Raw genomic sequence first — 18,169 nt, forward strand, 5'->3', positions numbered from 1 at the left:
TTCCGTACACAATTTTTTCTTATATTTGAACTTTGTATTGGGGACAAGAAGGGACACTTATAAATGTATATTTCTAGTTAAAGGGGCACAATGAGTTTAAGCACCTATGTTACATTTATTATTATTATTATTTTTTTTTTTTTTTTTACATTCCATGCTCAAGCGGATTCACACGCGGATACGTTATGGAAATTTCATGAAGTTAATTTATCTCTAGATCTTTATTAGTCAGAATGCCTGATTTGGTTATTAAGAATGAGTCATTCTAATGTTTACCACAATGCAGTATGATAAGGAGTCGAGGCATTTGTCTAGCAGATTGGGCTGCGATAACAGAGCGAGAACGCATAGAAATGGCCTTAAAACATTATATTATGCAAAAAAACAAACAAATAGGGCATAGGACTATATAAAAAATATAAAAGAAACAGGAATCATATTTTTGTGAACTAAAGTGAAAAGGTCAATCTGCATTTTTTATGATTACATTTGACATATCCAGTTGCATACCAGCGTTTAATGTGCCAAATACCTGAACCCATCAGACTACATAAAAAAATGTTGCTGAGATGCTATCGATATACCGCTTTCAGCCAGACTAAACCAATGTAAAGAGTTCAGAATCCTATTATGTACAAATGCCTACAAAAAGAAGTAGGCCCCGCTATAAATCTGGTTTAACAACTTTTTGTAAAAGTTTAAAAGCGGAAAAAAAACACTTTTTTTTTGACATTTAAAAAAATCTGCTATTTTTCTTCCCCTACATCACATCAAACTTCGGAGCATCCTGGTAAATTTCGTTCAGTGAGGGAGAGCTCTGAACAACAAATTACAGCAGCTGTAACAAAACTAAACAATGTCATCTGGGAATTAAGTGCACGTGTCACCTAATACTGCCAACTCCTAATACTCAGATCAACCATGAGTTTATCTCGGCCTCAGCGCCAGTACGGAGAATAAGGCTCTTCCAGTAATTTCCCCCCTTTCATTTCATACTTTGAGTCTTTTTTAGATATTGTGTGTATGTGTATGTGTGTGTATATATATATATATATATATATATATACACATACACACACACACACAGGACATAAAAACAATCATCTGTTCCTTAGCAGTTCTAAAAATTAGGTGAACAACAATGCGTGACATTTTACACCATGTCATGATTATTGAACAAAAATAAAGCCAAAATGGAGAAGCCACGTGTGAAAAACTAAGTACACCATTACTGATTCCCACAGAAACAACGCAACATCTTGTGGAAAGCCTTCCCAGAAGAGTGGAAGCTGTTATAGCTGCAAAGGGAGACCAACCATATATTAATGTCTATGTATTTAGAATGCAAATGTTATAAAAGTCTCTGTTAGTGTAATGCTGGTCAGAAAGTAGAAGCTGACCCGGGAAGCAGGGCTTTACCTGATAAGTGATTAAGGTATTAAGAGAAGCAATTATGTATTTGATGTGCACAATTGTATTTTTTCCTGCTATGAATGTTTTTTGCCCATATAGTGTGTATATATATATATATATATATTAGATTCTACAGGAGAGGTAACAACAGAATAAATGCACTTTGTTGCACTTCGTATAAATAAATAAAAACAAAACAAAAAAAAACTACATAAGGCATCGGAATCCACATCGGCCATATGGGCTTATTTACTTGGGAACTAGGAGAGTCACACTGCTATACTGAATAAATCCATGGTTTACACAGTAAATGTTTTTATTCTTCTGTATTGTGAATCTTGTTTAAAATGTACACATGGATTATTTTATATAGAGACAAAAGACTTCCTAAAATGTATTTCATGTTGTAGGAGGATTTTAACTGTAGTGGAAGGGTCATGTTTACATAGTACATGGCTTAATTAACTGCGAGGAGTCTATAGATGCAGCTGGTATGCAGGAAGGCATGAAACAGGATGACCCATAACAATCTGTGACTTGGTTCACATGAAGCAATATGACCTATATAAACAGATGAGAATTACTGCCATAGCCGTATCCTCTGCAGCAACGCACAATGACCAGACACGATATACACATAAACAGCCTGCCAGCCGGCATAGTATCACAATAATATATACCGTATTTGCTCGATTATAAGACGACCCTGATTATAAGACGACCCCCCAAATCTTAATAATAATTTAGGAAAAAAAGAAAAAGCCTGAATATAAGACGACCCTATAGGAAAAAAGTTTTACCAGTAAATGTTAATTCATTTAAACACTTTTTTTTAATAAAAGCTATGCTTGAGAAAAATATTTTGGTTTTATTTCCTTCTATTTTCCAACCTGCCCCCCAGTTATGCACATCTGCCCCCGAAGTGCCTTATACCCCCTATATGCTACTGTGCCCCATGATATGCCTTTTAACCCTCTAAATGCCACAGTGCCCCATGATATGCCTTTTAACCCTATATGCCACTGTGCCCCATGATATGCCTTTTAACCTTATATGCCACTCTGGCACTTAGAGGGTTAAAAGGCATATTATGGGGAAGAGTGGCATATAGGGAGGTTTAAGGCATTTCAGGAGGCAGAGTGGCATTAAAGGGGTTAAAAGGCATTTCACAGAGCACTCTGCCTCCAGAAATGCCTTACACCCCCTATTTAACACTCCCCCCTCCCTCCTCCAAACTTACCGGTGCTTCTGAGTTGGGGGGGGCGCATAACACAGAAGGGTCCAGGTCCCCTGCATCTGAGCCCCAGGTGCTTAGTCCGGGCAGCATGTAGAGCTCCGCGCGAATCGCGTAGAGCTCTACACGCTGCCCGGACTAAGCACCGGGGACTCAGAAGCACTGGTAAGTTGGGTCGGGGGTTAACACAGGAGGATCCAGGTCCCCTGCATCTGGGTCCCCAGTGCTTAGTCCGGGAAGCGTGTAGAGCTCTACGCGATTGTTTCGCGTAGAGCTCTACACGCAGCCCGGACTAAGCACCGGGGACTCAGAAGCACCGGTAAGTTGGGGGGGTTAACACAGGAGGATCCAGGTCCCCTGCATCGCTGCGGGGGATATGGATCTTAGTCTCATAATCAGACCTATTTGAGGTCTGATTATAAGACGACCCTGATTATAAGACGAGGGGTATTTTCCAGAGCAAATGCTCTGAAAAATACCCCTCGTCTTATAATCAGGGTCGTCTTATAATCGAGCAAATCCGGTATATCCGGAAACTCTCCGGGTGAGCTTGCTTTTTCTCTGGGCAGGGGAGAGGCATTCGGACATGCCTACCCACCCTCTTGCTCCCATCCCATTTATGGCTGTCTGGGGATAGCCCCACCTCTGAGGTGCAGGTCCAGGGGGCGCCAGCTCTTCCACCAAATAACAGGGAGCCAATCACTACAGGGCGATCAGGCTCCGTGTAGCGCCACTGCTCAGTGGGCCGGTTAAAAGGGGGGGGGGGTGGGGCTAGTATAATTTGGAAGAACATTTTTCCCACAGGGTGTACTTTTAATTATTCACTTATTTTTACTTATTCACTTATTTTTACAGCTATTACTTCCTCTTTTTTTTCCAAAATAATCTGATAACAAAGACCTTGCATGTCACAAAAAAATATATGTATATTAACAGTGTTAATCATATTTACAAGCAGAAAAATCTCTAATTCTGCACACAGCGTTTCTTTCTTCAAGAACATTTGCAAAATCTTTCTATAAAGGTTTTGAAGGGCATTCAAACAATAATCTTCTTTACATGCCTCTCTTCGACAATGACAAGGTCCATTTAACAAGCCCATCAAAACAATTTTTGTTTAATATATATATTTTTACATTTATTATTATGATTTAAAATATCTTTATAAGAAACTTCAGAGTTTTATTATTACCTTTTATTTATTAAGCGCCAATAAACTACACCATGCTGTACAATTTAGGGAGGGGGGCATTAACGGTAATCATTAATGGCTGTTGTTGGACAAAAGTTTTGCGTGATAAATGATAAAAGGTAACTAAATAAGAAATTGATGCCATGTCCCGGCAGATGGATTTAGGCAAAATAGGAGACTGTGCGATAAAATGGCAGATGGGTTCCAAGTCCAACACAGAAAAAATGTCATGTTATGCAATTGGGGAAAGAAAAACTAAATTCTAATTATACATTGAATGGCTGCTTGTTGCTTGTCGCTTGTCAACAGCAGACATTCCATCGGTGCACAAACCCAGGCAGTTGCTGAACAAGCAATTAAGCTGCTATCCTGAATTACATTAGATTTATAAAGCGCCAGAATATTCAGTAAAGCTATTGTCCCTGTCAATGGGGGCAGTGAAAACTATTAATATTAAAATTACAATATGCAGTGATAAGATTAAGATAAATTACGACATACTGGTACCGGACAAAACAAAGCATACTGCGAAGGACAATACTCATATTTGTTCAAGTAGGTGATTTATTTATACACCATTGTGTATCCAGTGAAGAAACCTAACCATTGACTGTAAATCCTGTTGAGGGTGCAACCAAAGCACACAAAAGATAATTCTAAGAGCTATAAAAATCTTACATGAATGACATAGAATTTACATAACAATTTGGGACAGTCCAGATGGCGTAAAGATCATGTCTCCATGGCAGGGCAAAAGTTGCAGACGTGGCTGTAAGTATGCAGGATTCATCACAAGTGCATCCGGTAAGTAAGGCTAGCGATGGGAAGGGTATGTGGCCGTGTCTACCTTTATCAAAGGAAGACCTCTATCTAGCAAAGGTAGACCGCTATCTAGCAAAGGTAGACCGCTATCTAGCAAAGGTAGACCTCTATCTATCACAGGTAGACCTCTGTCTATCACAGGTAGACCTCTATCTATCACAGGTAGACCTCTATCTACTCCCACATCAAGAACTCAGTAATAATTGTGTGGTTTCCTTTTCATAAAACAATTTGCCCCTTTTCTAGCAAAAATAGAGAGTTCCTCTATAACTCACTAGACGGAAGAGAACAGGAAAAAGGAAACTGGAGATCATCAAAATCCGTCAGAGGGTCGTGAAGCTGCTAGGGTTTTGGGATATCCTTAAATAAAACGTATGGTAGGTAAACTGTTAACTAGGCGCTTTACTAAGCAGTTTCCAAAGAATGACCAGGAAAACCCAGAGTGTTCCCTGAACTGAGCCGGAGCCAAAAAATTCCCAGGTATGAATATGGAGCAAGAGACAGAGTGGGACCAACACATGGGAAGTTCCCTGGTACGCCTAAAGGTCTGGAGACATACAAAGCTTGGTGGCACAAAATTAAATAAAAAATCCACTTTTCTTCGATGATAAACTAAATTACTGTATATGGCATTGCGTTCAACAACTTTGAGCCTTCGGAAGATCTATGCGGTTCTGGAAAACCCTAATCCTTGCGGATCATAACTATCGCATGGAACGTCCTGCAGGAAGTGCATTGCTTTGTGCCGACTTTGAGAGGTCGCCCTCAAAACTGAGTCAGACCTTTGAACATCAACGCCAGCAGTTCCCAGTCATATGATATGATGACAACTCGTAGCGACCAGGCTTCAAGCTTGAAAATGCAATGAAGAACCACAGAAAGAAGCTGTGATGCCATTTATAATACATACAAAGCTCATGGTTAGTTTGTTTCAGAGCATGTATTAAACATGCTAAACTCTTTATTCCCCTTGATCCTTTTATCTATATGATCTATAGAGAGACCACCCCATTGCTTATGTTACACTATGGACTGTAAGCATTTATTATACAGTCTTAATGACTAACTTTTATTCCACACCCAGCTTCATTTGTTCTATTTGTTTCAATGTTATTCGCCTGCCTTCCAGCGTTGATTCTTTTATACAATATATGACACCTTGACTAGTTGTTCCTATTTTATATACCGGTATACTGAATTTGCTTGATTATAAGATGACCCCCCAAAATGTGAATATTCATTTAGGGAAAAAAAGAAAAACGCTTGAATATAGGACTACCCTATAAGAAAAAAGTTTTACGTAAACATAATATTTAATGAACACTATGATTGAGAAAAATGCATTTTTCATTTCCTTGTATTTGCCAACCGCCCCCAGTTATGCCTTATACTCCCCTATATGCCACTCTGCCCTCAGATATGCCTTTTACCCCCCTATTTGCCATTCTGCCCCCCCTGATATGCCTTATACCCCCTTATATGCCACTCTACCTCCCCGATATGCCTTTTGATGAAACCTGTGAATCCTCCTTTTACTGGATATGTCGGACACCAGGAGTAACTGCTCCTAACAGTGAGATCCATGTACATATTATCATCAAAGGAGAACTATGGGATAAGCGCTGCTTATCTGGTTCTCTGGGTCAACACTTGAGTCCTTCCGGGTAACAGGGTCTTGACACGTCCCCCTCTTCGCCAATTCTCACTTTAAATGGGGTGTTTCGCGCAATGTCAACCGGACTGCTCACCGACATCAGTGGGCAGTCCTGGCCGCATCCCGCAAGTTCCTAGTATAATGCTATTCACTGTATCCAAGAATAGCTTGAATGGCCCTGAATAATGCATACTTAAGTCAGCAAGAGTTCTTGAAAGTCACCTTTACAAAGTTGAAACCACAACTATAGTGAGAGTATGGGGGCACGATGGGATTTTCCTTTTGCTTTGTTTCCACACAATTTTCCCTGGAGCACAATAATTTTACTTTTTTGTGCGAATTCCGCAGTGAATCCAGCATTCCTGTTTTGAAGGAAAAAAACGTAAAGGTGATAACCCATGGAAAAGTTATTTCTCCTCTTCAGCATAAACCCCAGTAACGTAGTTCGACATTGTCAAAAACCTGTTTTATCTCATTTCGTTCCTTCATCTGCACACCCCGAGGCAGCCATTGTTGTCGGTCATGTGATGTTTCGGATGACTTTCGTGCTCAACACCACACTGAGCTTATTCTTTACGGCGACATTAATAAAATCCATTCCTCTATGGACTTTCATTAATCCGGGCGGCCAGCTTTTTTTTTTGTTTTACGATTGAGCCGTTCTAATGTGAAGTACGATGCAATATGATAAGGAGCCGGGGTGTTTGTCATCGTTAGTTCATTGGTCTCAGATAACAGAGCGAGAAGTCATACAAATGCCTGAAAACTTTACGATACAAAAACCATTTTACCAAATAAAAAACAGCACAGTCTTTTGAAAAGGTATGTTTAATGAGATACTGGTAAATTATTGATGGGAGTTCTCCTATAAGTGTCTAGTATATTTACTATGCATTTGTGAAGGATATATAGATATATATATGTAAAGCACTTTGACCTAACGTACCGAGATACATTATCTTCGTTTTATTGCACTTTGTATGTATATAACACTTTATTGTACATGCACTTTGAAGATATGTTGTACTGCAAGCAGGAAGCTATTTCAGCGCTGCGGGTGCTTTTCATAGAATGTTTGTTGGCTACATTTTTAGGAGTGATTACTGCTGGATATCCATTCTGTACAATGACCAGCACACAGCTCTGTTCAGAAAAAATAACTTCTTTTTCTCAGGATCGGCATGAATTTTTGAAGGCATTAACATACCTTTCACCTAATGTTTTGTTCAAGCAGCCTTGGTAAGGGAGAAGAAAGAGAACTTCATGCTGGCTATGCCACAGGCTGCCATTTTTAAATGAACAATACCAAGATTTATTTTTATATATTATATATATATATATATATATATATATATATATATATATACACATACACATACATACACACACACACACACACATATATATATATATAAGGACCGTGAAACGCTGATTCTACTTATCTGTTGAATAAAGCATTGTTTATGAAAGAGCCCAGTGAGTGTGAATCTCCATCTCCAGACGTTGTATAATATATACGGTCATTTAAGTGAATTAATCAGGACTTTAGATTTAAGACACAACACCTGCCTTTCACCTTCTGACTCTGCAGACCCAGACTAACGCTACAGGGCAAGTGATTTCCAAGTCAGCAAACAGAGCACATTGTTAACTCTTAGGCCGATTATTATTAATAAAAAAAACAGAACGTTTCTATAAACCTATTGCAGGCTGTTTCTTGGCAGGCTGTTGTTCGTGTTAATTCCATTAGTCATAGAATAATAGACTCCAGTGTTACTTCCAGTCTGAAATGATCGATAGGGTGTTGCACGCCGTCCTTGTGGGGCCACATTTTTCTAATTGTTCAAAGGCATTTCCAGGAGGGGTTGCGGCACATATAGGGCTACTGGACACAACCAGGTTTCAGCCCTGGGGCTAGCAGACGTAATTGTGTGTGTGTATACGGGTGTGTGTGTATAGGACGTGTATATATGCATGTGTATACGTATACGTGTGTGTGTTTTTGTAGTCATGTCCTAAAAAACTAAAGTCCCGTTAGCCTCCATGTGCCGTTCAGAGTGTTTTTATATGAAGCGTTCTGCAGAGCTGCCTCTCCATTCACTGGCATATTAACCTGTCTAGCAGGATACCTTGGGGTTTATCTACTAAGGCAGGAAAGTCATGTTTTTCAACTCTCTTGATTTTGCATACATTGGCAAAATTTCTCTGAGAAGAAGGCTGAGTAGGGCCAGGAACTCTCGCCAACTTAAGCATGCATTACGCAGGGCCATCCAAACTCCTCTTGGAGAAGCTTACTGGGGTTGGACCTCCATAATGAGTAAGGAGGTCAGTGAGTTGTCTCCTGCCAACTCGCTCTTTAGTGAATAAACCCAAATGTCATTGGCACATCGCCCATTTACCTAGAAGACAGGGATCGGGGAAGCAAGCATGGTTTGCTTTACAGAGGTCCTCTATAACCATAGAAAGAATCCAGGGGGCTGCAGAACGTTCCACTGTGACCAGATACAGAAAAGTGACCCAAATCATCCAAATGAAAGGGGCCAAGGGGGCGAATACACCGAAAAACCCCTACTGGAGACTTGACTTTACGATCGCAATAATGGCATCCCGGTTCAAACGGTTTAATGTTTCGTAACATGCATAAAACAAACAAATCATAATAATTAGACACAGTCTTCATTTCCTCATCGGCGCCGTCAGCGCTCTGTCTGACCAGAACAAAGCAACCTCGATTTAGGAGATACTTGACAAGACAACACATAGATGTTCTGGAACTCCAGTGGCCGATAATATTCATTACGATATTCATGGTATTTTGGCCAGATGCTGCTGCCATTTAAACACCAGAGCCCTCCCATGTGGCTGATCCCTATCTCAATTCTGGAACGTTCTGTGCCATAGGTTGTCCAGCACTGGTTCCACTTAAGGTCCATGGTGGCCAGCTCGTGCCCCTATGTATCAATACATACAGCTGAACAGCTTCCTTCCTTAAAGATTTACCGCTCGTAAGATACCCCAGTTTCTGGTGGTCTGTCCCCTAATTTAGCCTTTGGCCCATAGCCCCCTCCCCCCTTAATCCCTCCTAATTGTGACAATGAACTATATTTCTAAAGGAACTTAAGTGCCAATAAATTAGAAATACTTTTATTTAATGCCCTCCAAAAGTTTGAAAAGGTAGCTTGCACTTTAGAAGTTACAAGACAGTGAAGATCCCGCCATTGGACCCTGGCCTAAAGTGATTGGCCGAGCTAAGAAATGACATCATCAGCGAGCGACACCATCAGTCGGACAGCTACAGAAAATAGGGGATCTCAGCAGCTTTAACTTTTTTTTGGAAAATTTAAAAGGTAAAACGAACAACTGGTTTTGGCTTCTATCGGAGGAACCAAAGTTATTTTTAAAGTTGAAGCGGGAATGACATTGCAAAAATCACCATCAGCGAATGGTTTTTATTCAACGGAACCTTCAAAGTTAACCGCATCAATATTAATGTGAAAAGAGAAGCTTTTTCTAAACTTTTTTTTAAAAAAAAATCTCAAACAGATCGATGTTATTTTGTGATGATGCTTCTTTGCCAAAAATAGTTTATTCTTCCTGCTTGTATTGTAGATAAGTAGAACAGCCTCCCAGCAGAAATGGTAGATGTTTAGCTAGTGAAGGATTTAAAACACGGAAGGGATAGGCTTACGGCTACTGAACCTAAGGCAAGACCTGCAACCGATCAAGGTTTGAGTCTTTACATCAGGAAAAACCGGGCAGACCAGACAATCGCGTCTACCGCCAAATTCAATAGAACTTGTTGGAATCGCATAAAAAGCCCCCCCGGATTTAATTGTAAGAATTTAGTCAACTTTTGGTAATCTCTGTTACAAATAATAACAACCAAAGACAACAAACAAATACACCCGAGTCTGTCGTACACCGCAATATACACAATGTAGCCATTACTTGTTTGTAATTAAAACTGTTAAATACCATAACACAAAACTTCCCCGTAGATTCCCGGGACTTGTGTACACATGATGTGAGTATGTGTCTGTGTGGGTACATGGGTAGCGCGTTAACAGTAATAACTAAGTCAGGAGTGTAACTAACCTAAGGCAACACAGCTTTATTATATCAAAAGAGAGAAATATCCCTTACCTTGGGCAGCCGAGCAGAGAAGTACCAGCCATGACCCCACGTATAGGGCGAGATGTAGACAAGTACCAGCCATGGGGGGTAAATTCATGTGGATCTTCTGTATGCCAACAGCAGCATTAATCCCCGATTCTCAGCTGCCAGGATCGCGTTACCCCCAATCAAAAATAGGTGCCCAAGCCCAAAAATCCACTCACACCGCTTCTGTAAACAAGATCTCGGGGTATTGCAGTCTTGTATGCTACCTGAGCCAGGTAAATCTCTGGTACCCCTAACAATTATCACAGGCTTCAGTGCCCCCCAATACTCATAAAGCTACACATCCACAACAATTAACCCCCCCAACATGCTTCCCTGGACCCTTCAAAGACATTGAGCAGGCACCCTGGAGTAACACCTCGGTAACCAGCCTGTATTTCCTCGTTGCTGGATCAGATCCTCAACCAACCCCCTCCCGGGATGATCCCCGTCCCGCCTCCGGCTCTCAAAGAAGTGCATACACCGCACTCGGCTCAGCTGATCACTGCCTGACCTCGCTGCGCTCACTGCGCATGCGCGCACCGGTTCTTTCCTAAACAAATACATGGCTTAGGGATTGTCATTCCCAGTAAATGAATGCGGCAGCGGCACCTAGCGGAGGTTCGGCTAACTGCGATCATAACCCTAAATGGCTATAAACGAGAGTTGTGAACGTTATGTCACAATTAGTTCAGGTTATATTTCAGTTAATCTGTAGAAACAATTTAAACTGCCAGTGAGTCACTAATTTACATTGTTCACGGATTTTCCCCTGTGTAGAATGCTGGTTTATATGTGCCAGAAGCTGAAACATAGGATTTGAATTCAATCCAATCCAATCCCATACTTTGTTGGTATGCATTATTACACATATAATATAAAAATATACTTTTCAAAAATAAATTCACCTATAAACATATATATATATATATATATATATATAAACATAAATAAAAAAAAAACAGAATATTGTTACTGTTGTGAATAGCATTAATATCAGCACCAGCAGCCATTTGTTTGATTGGATATCATGTAAACCAAAAATAGGTAAAAAAAAAAACCACCATTCACGTGTCTTGATCCAAATAAAGTGTATAAATAAATAAATAAACAAATACTTCCCACAAAATAACACTGCAGCAACCCAATATACACTCCTCTCAGTGTTACTCGTTATTTTCTCCTGAGGAAGCCGGTAAGGCGAAACGCGTTGAGAAGAGTTTGGGATTTATTTCCCTCCACCTCCAGACTTTTAAATCGAAGTGCTTTGTCTACACCTGCGATCTTGTAAGTGCATTTCGTTGCTTTTTTTAACAGCTGCAGGAAGATATTGCACCATTTGGTGCATCGGCTGTGTTTGTGAGCTCATTCACATCACATTTATATCATTTATTTTTTGACAATATTACACTGTTACTTGTTTCGTTTTTATCCCACATGCGCCCCTATATTTATCGTATCTACTGGATATCATGTAAGACAGAGAACCAGCAGACAGATGGCAGCTATGGTCTTTAAGGTGAGTACGTAGGATCGCTTCTTCTTTGGCGTTGCGCAAACTGACCGTGAATCGTACCTTAAAATGAATAATAATCCTTTGGAATCAAACACAGCCGTACTATTATTTGAACGCCAACCTGCGCCCTTTTAAAAGATGGCGCATTTGCACACAGCCGCAGATTAAACAAAGCTGGAGAATACGTATGTATTAATCTCCAACTCCATTACGTGTACGTTATTTCCTCCATCATTCTAAATGCGTGATCGCTTGGTTGCGACTTCCATTCATTCATTCTTATCTTACTTCTACGTACATTATTCTGGAAAACTGAGATAAAGACACGCTCGTTAAAGCTGCAACCGTTTGGAGCGTAATAATGTGTAAACCCTACGTTTAAAATAACCGAAGAAAGGCGCCTGTGCTTAAGGATGTGTTGTTAGAAGGGGGGGGGCAGGGTTTTTAAGGCTTTTTTACGCGACTGTGGCATATTGCGGGTTGTTTATACTGATTTTGGCATTTAGAAGATTCTGTATTTCTCGTACACATTATTGTGGTTTTTAGGGCAGCAAACAGCATGATAAATGTGCACAATTATAAAACAGGCACATGGGGGGGTGGAAGGAGAAACCGGGGGAACTGGATCTCAAAGAGGGACTGGCTCTCTTTAACAGGGACACTTGACAGGAATATGATGTGCTTCTTTACGAAACCTACATTTAAAAGTAAGCCTGTTAAGAAGACATAAACCTCCTCATCACCATGGAGACCGAAATCCAGCACTGACACAAGCCTAGGCCTCCGCTTCACCCGCCAGTGTCAGAGGGGATCCTATTCATTGGCGGAATCATAGGTGACGTCTCACGCGTCTCCCATTGGTCAGTCGTCCTGAGCGGATGTTCTCTCATGCCGCAACGTACGCGCATCTATGCTTTGATTCGCGCTCGCGTCACATCCTGTAAAGCGATTGGTCGGTTTGGGGTACTGGCGGAAGAAGCCATGCGCAACGTCGTTCTGCTTACCGGAGCGGGAGGAAGATGGGGTGGCTGGGGTTGCCCTTTGGGTATTTGCTCCTGGGTGGACAGGGATTGCTCCTTACCTTCTCTCTGATAGCCTCGCAGAACTATACCGTTCCGGTGGCTACCCCCGAGCCGAACACCAGCTCTGTCACCATTCCTAGGGACGCCTGGGGACCCCTGGTACTTTGCGAGTTCCTGTGAGTGCTGTCTGATCCTGCTATGTAGTAGCTGTTTATTTTTTATTATATATATATATATATATATATATATATATATATATATATATATATACAGAGGTACAGCTCTCATCATGCTCATCTGTAGCTACTGTATATACAATTTCTGTATTGTTAAGCCTTAATGATTAATATATATTGATTTATACAGCGCTACTGAATATGATGGTGCTATATAAACCAATGTATAATTATGATAATTGTATCTGGAGTGCAGGGCATTGCCTGCGCCTGTTTGTTTGACACAATGGCGTATTAAGCGCCAATGCACGTAAATAATACACACAATTCTTTATTTCAACTATGGGCACTTTACTTTGCCTTTTATATATTATATAGTATTTTGGGGTAATTGCTGCCCAAGAAATTATTTTATTGTCTGTGTAGTAGATAAAAACAAATTGAAAATCTAGGTTTCTATTGTAAAATTATATATATATATTACGTAGTTTTTTTTAAATACATATGTGTTTCTCTACGTGTTGCTTACGCTTTAGAATATATTCCTTATAATAAATGTAATATGTCCCATCTTTTTTTTTTCCAGACCTGAAGAATTTGTAGAATGTGATGATCCTGTTGACCACTCAGGAAATTTGTCAGCTCAACAAGATCTTGGATATGGATGTTCAAAGGTGAATGTCTTTAAAAGGTGTCATTTTTATGTCATTTCTTACAATATGACACAATGTTATAGCTACATAATAGAAAGTGAAGCTAAAATGTTGGAAACCATAACATAATTTGAAGTACAACTTTGTAATTTTACCTAGAACACACAGGGCCCTCCTCACCTGTTGTCTCTGTTAGTCAATTTGTTATGTTACATACTGCTTGTTATGTCCTGTCTACCCATTGTACAACGCTACGGAATTTGATGGTGCCATATAAAACAATAAATAATAAGAATTTAGTATTATTATTTTGTGATCGATTTTCTTCAGTCCGATTTTATTCTTTGCAGGTTGGAGGGCAGGCATATGATGATGTAGAACATACAAAGGTGATCTGCCGAGCCCTTGACGGCATAGAATGTGCTGGACCCCGCAGCTTTCTTCGAGGGAGCAAACCGTGTATCAAGTAGGTCATCTGATATAAAAACAAGAAGAGGTCCGTGAGATGGAAATTGTTAGTATGGCAATATGGATGGAGGCGTTTGGTTCATAAACCTAAAATGTCATTTGTCTTCATGGCATTTAGAAAAGTCATATTTTGGGGGGGGGGTGCCTGATCCGCTTTGAGTGGCTGTTTATACCATGTTTATGTTCGCTGTCTCTCCACAGATACACTGGTCACTACTTCATCACCACACTGCTCTACTCGTTCTTTCTGGGCTGCTTTGGGGTCGACCGATTCTGCCTGGGGCACACAGGCACAGCAGTGGGCAAGCTGCTTACCTTGGGGGGTCTAGGCATTTGGTGGTTTGTGGACCTCATTCTGCTAATTACTGGGGGGCTTATGCCTAGTGATAACAGCAACTGGTGCACTATCTACTGATTGATCCATGAGAGGACAGTATTACCACATGATCATGGATCTGTGATGCACAACAGTATGGGACTCAGGAACCAAAGGACCGTGCCTGCTGTCAGGGAATTTCTGTCTTTCCCTATGTACTTGGTGACATCAGTGCCAAAGATGTACGTAGTTGCAGCTGCCTTTTTGGTCCTTTTAAGTTCATTGTAAATTAAGACTATTATTATCCAGCTCACTAAAGGATTGTTTTGGATTATCAGCCATGTGTAAAGCGACACTGAGGGCATGTGAATGAGTTGGATAGTCTACTCTTTGTAACATAAAGTTATGTAAATATTTGGAATGTTAATGCTGTATTATAAATATAATAAACGTATCCATAATTTATGTTCTAGTGAGATTGTGTTCTTCATCTGACATACAGACTCATAAATGGATGTAAGCATATTAAATTCCCAGGAACTTCTCTCTCTTCTCGTATTCTTTTCATCATTATAGTCTGTGACACGACCCGTATTTCGCTTATGTATTGGTGAGTTTGAAAGTGCCATTACATATAGACAAAGTAGTAATTGTAATATCTACTATGTGAAGTAAGTAAACCTTTGCAGATGTTTTACACCTTTTATGCCAACAACCTATCGGTGCCTGTTTTTGTGTAACACAATGGGTAGTTTTGGGTTAATTCTATTGTTCTTTATTGGAATTCCAGTGTGTCTCATACGAGAGTTTTGTTGTCTAATTAATAGTTTTCTTGTTTTTGTTTCTTTGTGTGGTTAAGATTACTAGAAGACCAATTCTCTTACGCCATCATCTTCAGTGCAGATGTTTATTGCATGGGTGGGACACAACATAAGTTTCAATGTTAGAGATAGTGATCAGCCATACTATAATGACTGCTGATAGGCAAAGTGAATAACACTGATAATCTTGTTATCATGGCACCTTTCAGGGGGTGGGATATATAAGGCAGCAAGTGACCATTTTGTCCTCAAAGTTGATGAGTTAGAAGCAGGCAAAATGGGCAGTGTAATGATCTGTGTGATTTTGACAAGGCGCAAGTTGTGATGGCTAGGCGAGTCAGAGCATCTCCAAAACTGCAGCTCTTGTGGGGGGTTCCCGGTCTGCAGTGGTCAGTACCTTTCAAAAGTGGTCCAACGAAGGAAAAAGGGTGAACCAGCGACAGGGTCTTGGGGCGGCCAAGGCTCATTGATGCAGGAGGGGAGAAGTCTGGCCCAATAGAAGAGCTACTGTAGCTCAAATTGCTGAAAACAAGTGTTGATAGAAAGGTGTCAGAACACACATTGCATCGCGGTTTGTTGCGTATGCGGCTACATAGCCCCAGACCAGTCAGGGTGCCCATGCTGACCCATGTCCACTGCCGAAAGAGCCTACGATGGGCATGTGGGCATAAGAACCGGACCAAGGAGCAGCGGAAGAAGGTGGCTGGTCTGATGGATCCCGTTTTCTTTTACATCACGTGGATGGCTGGGTGCGTTGCTTTCCTGGAGAACACATGGCACCAGGAGGCATCCGTAGAGGCTGCGCCTCACGGTTTAAAGGACTGAAAGGATCTGCCACTAACATCTTGGTGCAAATACCACAGCACACCTTCAGAGGTCTAGTGAAGATCATGCCTCGGGTCACGGCTGGTGGTTATAATGTTATGGCTGATCGTTGCATGGCTATTGTGGACATAGAGACTTCATTTGGTCTTGTGCAAACATGGCAGGCATCAAATCCTCAGGGTTTGGATATGTCACAGGACCCGGACCACTACAACCAAATTTCAATCCTACTTTATAATGTGACAGAAAATAGCCAACGATATTTGATGATGTGTGGATATTTGTGTGCTTAAACATAGGGTGGTGTTAGCCCTAAAAGTTATTTAACAGTAAAAGAGAATGTGCAACCAGCTTAATGAAAGCAACACAGAAAGCAATCAATATTGTGTGGCTTTCTGGAAAGGTATTGGAATGCTGTACACCTGGCTCATCCTTTATCCACCCATGGATTATGAGACATGTCTTTATGTTTTTTGTATCCCAGTCATGACTTCTGAGAATAAACTATCCCATCAGTAACATCAAATGCATATTCGCACACTTAATAGGGAAGGATCGCAACCCTCCTAGGGCAGTCTTCTGCCAAGCACCTCTGTGATGCAACAAAAAATAAAAATATATATATGTTACAATGTCTCATATATGCGGACTTTCCACCTTCGATCATACACAATGGTTGCAGCTGTTTGTATTGATCAAGAGAGTTGATGACATCATCCATTATTTTGGCAAAAACACAACTGTATTAGTAAAATGTAATTGCATAATAATACACGGTAGTTAAAACGTTATATATATATATATGAAAATACATAGAAAAATCACACACTAATACAAGTAAAATTTCACTTGTTACAGCGTAGCACATCTTTGAAATATCAAATCTAAAAACTGCATCAGATAATAGATTTCTTACTGCAAGTGAATAAGCTACGATACTCAAAGGGGTTAACAGTAATCCATTAACTGCCTTACATTTCTCTTTTAACAGTGGAACAGTGTTTATAAATAATGGTGTTGAAATGGGATCGTTTTACATGAAATATTCTGAGACACAAAAATAATAAAATTATGAAAGGCAATAATACCCTTTTTTTTTTTTTTTTACAGTGAAAAGAGTGACGCTAAAAAACTGCTTTCTTTCTTAGTATCGGGGTTCAGGATATAACCTCTTTTAAGAAATCTTGTATCAAAACAGCTATTTAATTAATTATGATGTCTACAATGCAATCAATACTATATATATATATATATATATATATATATATATATATATACGCACATTTTCATTCATGCAATATGTGATAGTACTGCAACAGAGTATATATATCAAAAAAATAAATCATAAGTGCGTAATAGTAGTTCTTTCGCTCTATTTTATGCTTAAATATGGATTTGTAAAGAAAACTAGCTAAAACATTCAATTTTCTTATCCGAAATATATATTTTTAACTGTTTACAAAAATGTTATATGTAAACTTTATCAATACTGACAGGGCCAAATATATAAAGGCACTGCTACTGTTTTTCCTGCAGGGGGAGCACTTTTCCTTTGCACAAGCCACTTCCTTTTGTAAACATAGTCTTAAAGTAACACTGCCATGTAAAAAAGGGTCATGGAAAAAAAATCCTAGTTCATGAAGCTACATTTTTCATCTATACCTGGGCTAGTCAAATATTGTTTAGCTAAGATATGTAGCCGAAAAGAAAACGTCTGTTAAAAGCAAGTTTATGAGAATATTACATTTGAATAAATTAAGCCCGTCGTAGCCTCAAAGAATTATATAATATATATTTGTGTAATTTAAAAATGCCCCTTTCTGGAAAACTTTTATATAATCAATATCCTTGGCCGATACAAAGCAGAGGATCATGGGAGTTATATTCAACAACAGCTAA

General features: G+C 39.9%; 2 protein-coding genes across 2 annotated transcripts in view; one reads left to right on the forward strand and one right to left on the reverse strand.

Annotated features, from left to right (window-relative positions):
* The window catches only part of ADAM9 (ADAM metallopeptidase domain 9), a 49,246-nt gene extending 38,580 nt beyond the window's left edge, over positions 1-10,666 (reverse strand). The window contains exon 1 of the mRNA XM_053463036.1: positions 10,459-10,666. Coding sequence (XP_053319011.1) covers positions 10,459-10,546 — 88 coding nt within the window. The 5' untranslated portion in view covers positions 10,547-10,666. The remainder of the gene's footprint in view (positions 1-10,458) is intronic.
* A 2,297-nt stretch (positions 10,667-12,963) lies between these two features.
* On the forward strand, positions 12,964-15,168 carry TM2D2 (TM2 domain containing 2). The gene is made up of 4 exons (XM_053463085.1): positions 12,964-13,187; positions 13,774-13,861; positions 14,191-14,306; positions 14,510-15,168. Exons 1-4 carry the CDS (start codon positions 13,009-13,011, stop codon positions 14,721-14,723), a joined length of 597 nt encoding a protein of 198 aa, XP_053319060.1. The 5' UTR covers positions 12,964-13,008; the 3' UTR covers positions 14,724-15,168.
* Positions 15,169-18,169: the final 3,001 nt, after the last annotated feature.

Source organism: Spea bombifrons, chromosome 4 (assembly GCF_027358695.1).
Source record: "Spea bombifrons isolate aSpeBom1 chromosome 4, aSpeBom1.2.pri, whole genome shotgun sequence".
NCBI lineage: Eukaryota > Metazoa > Chordata > Amphibia > Anura > Pelobatidae > Spea > Spea bombifrons.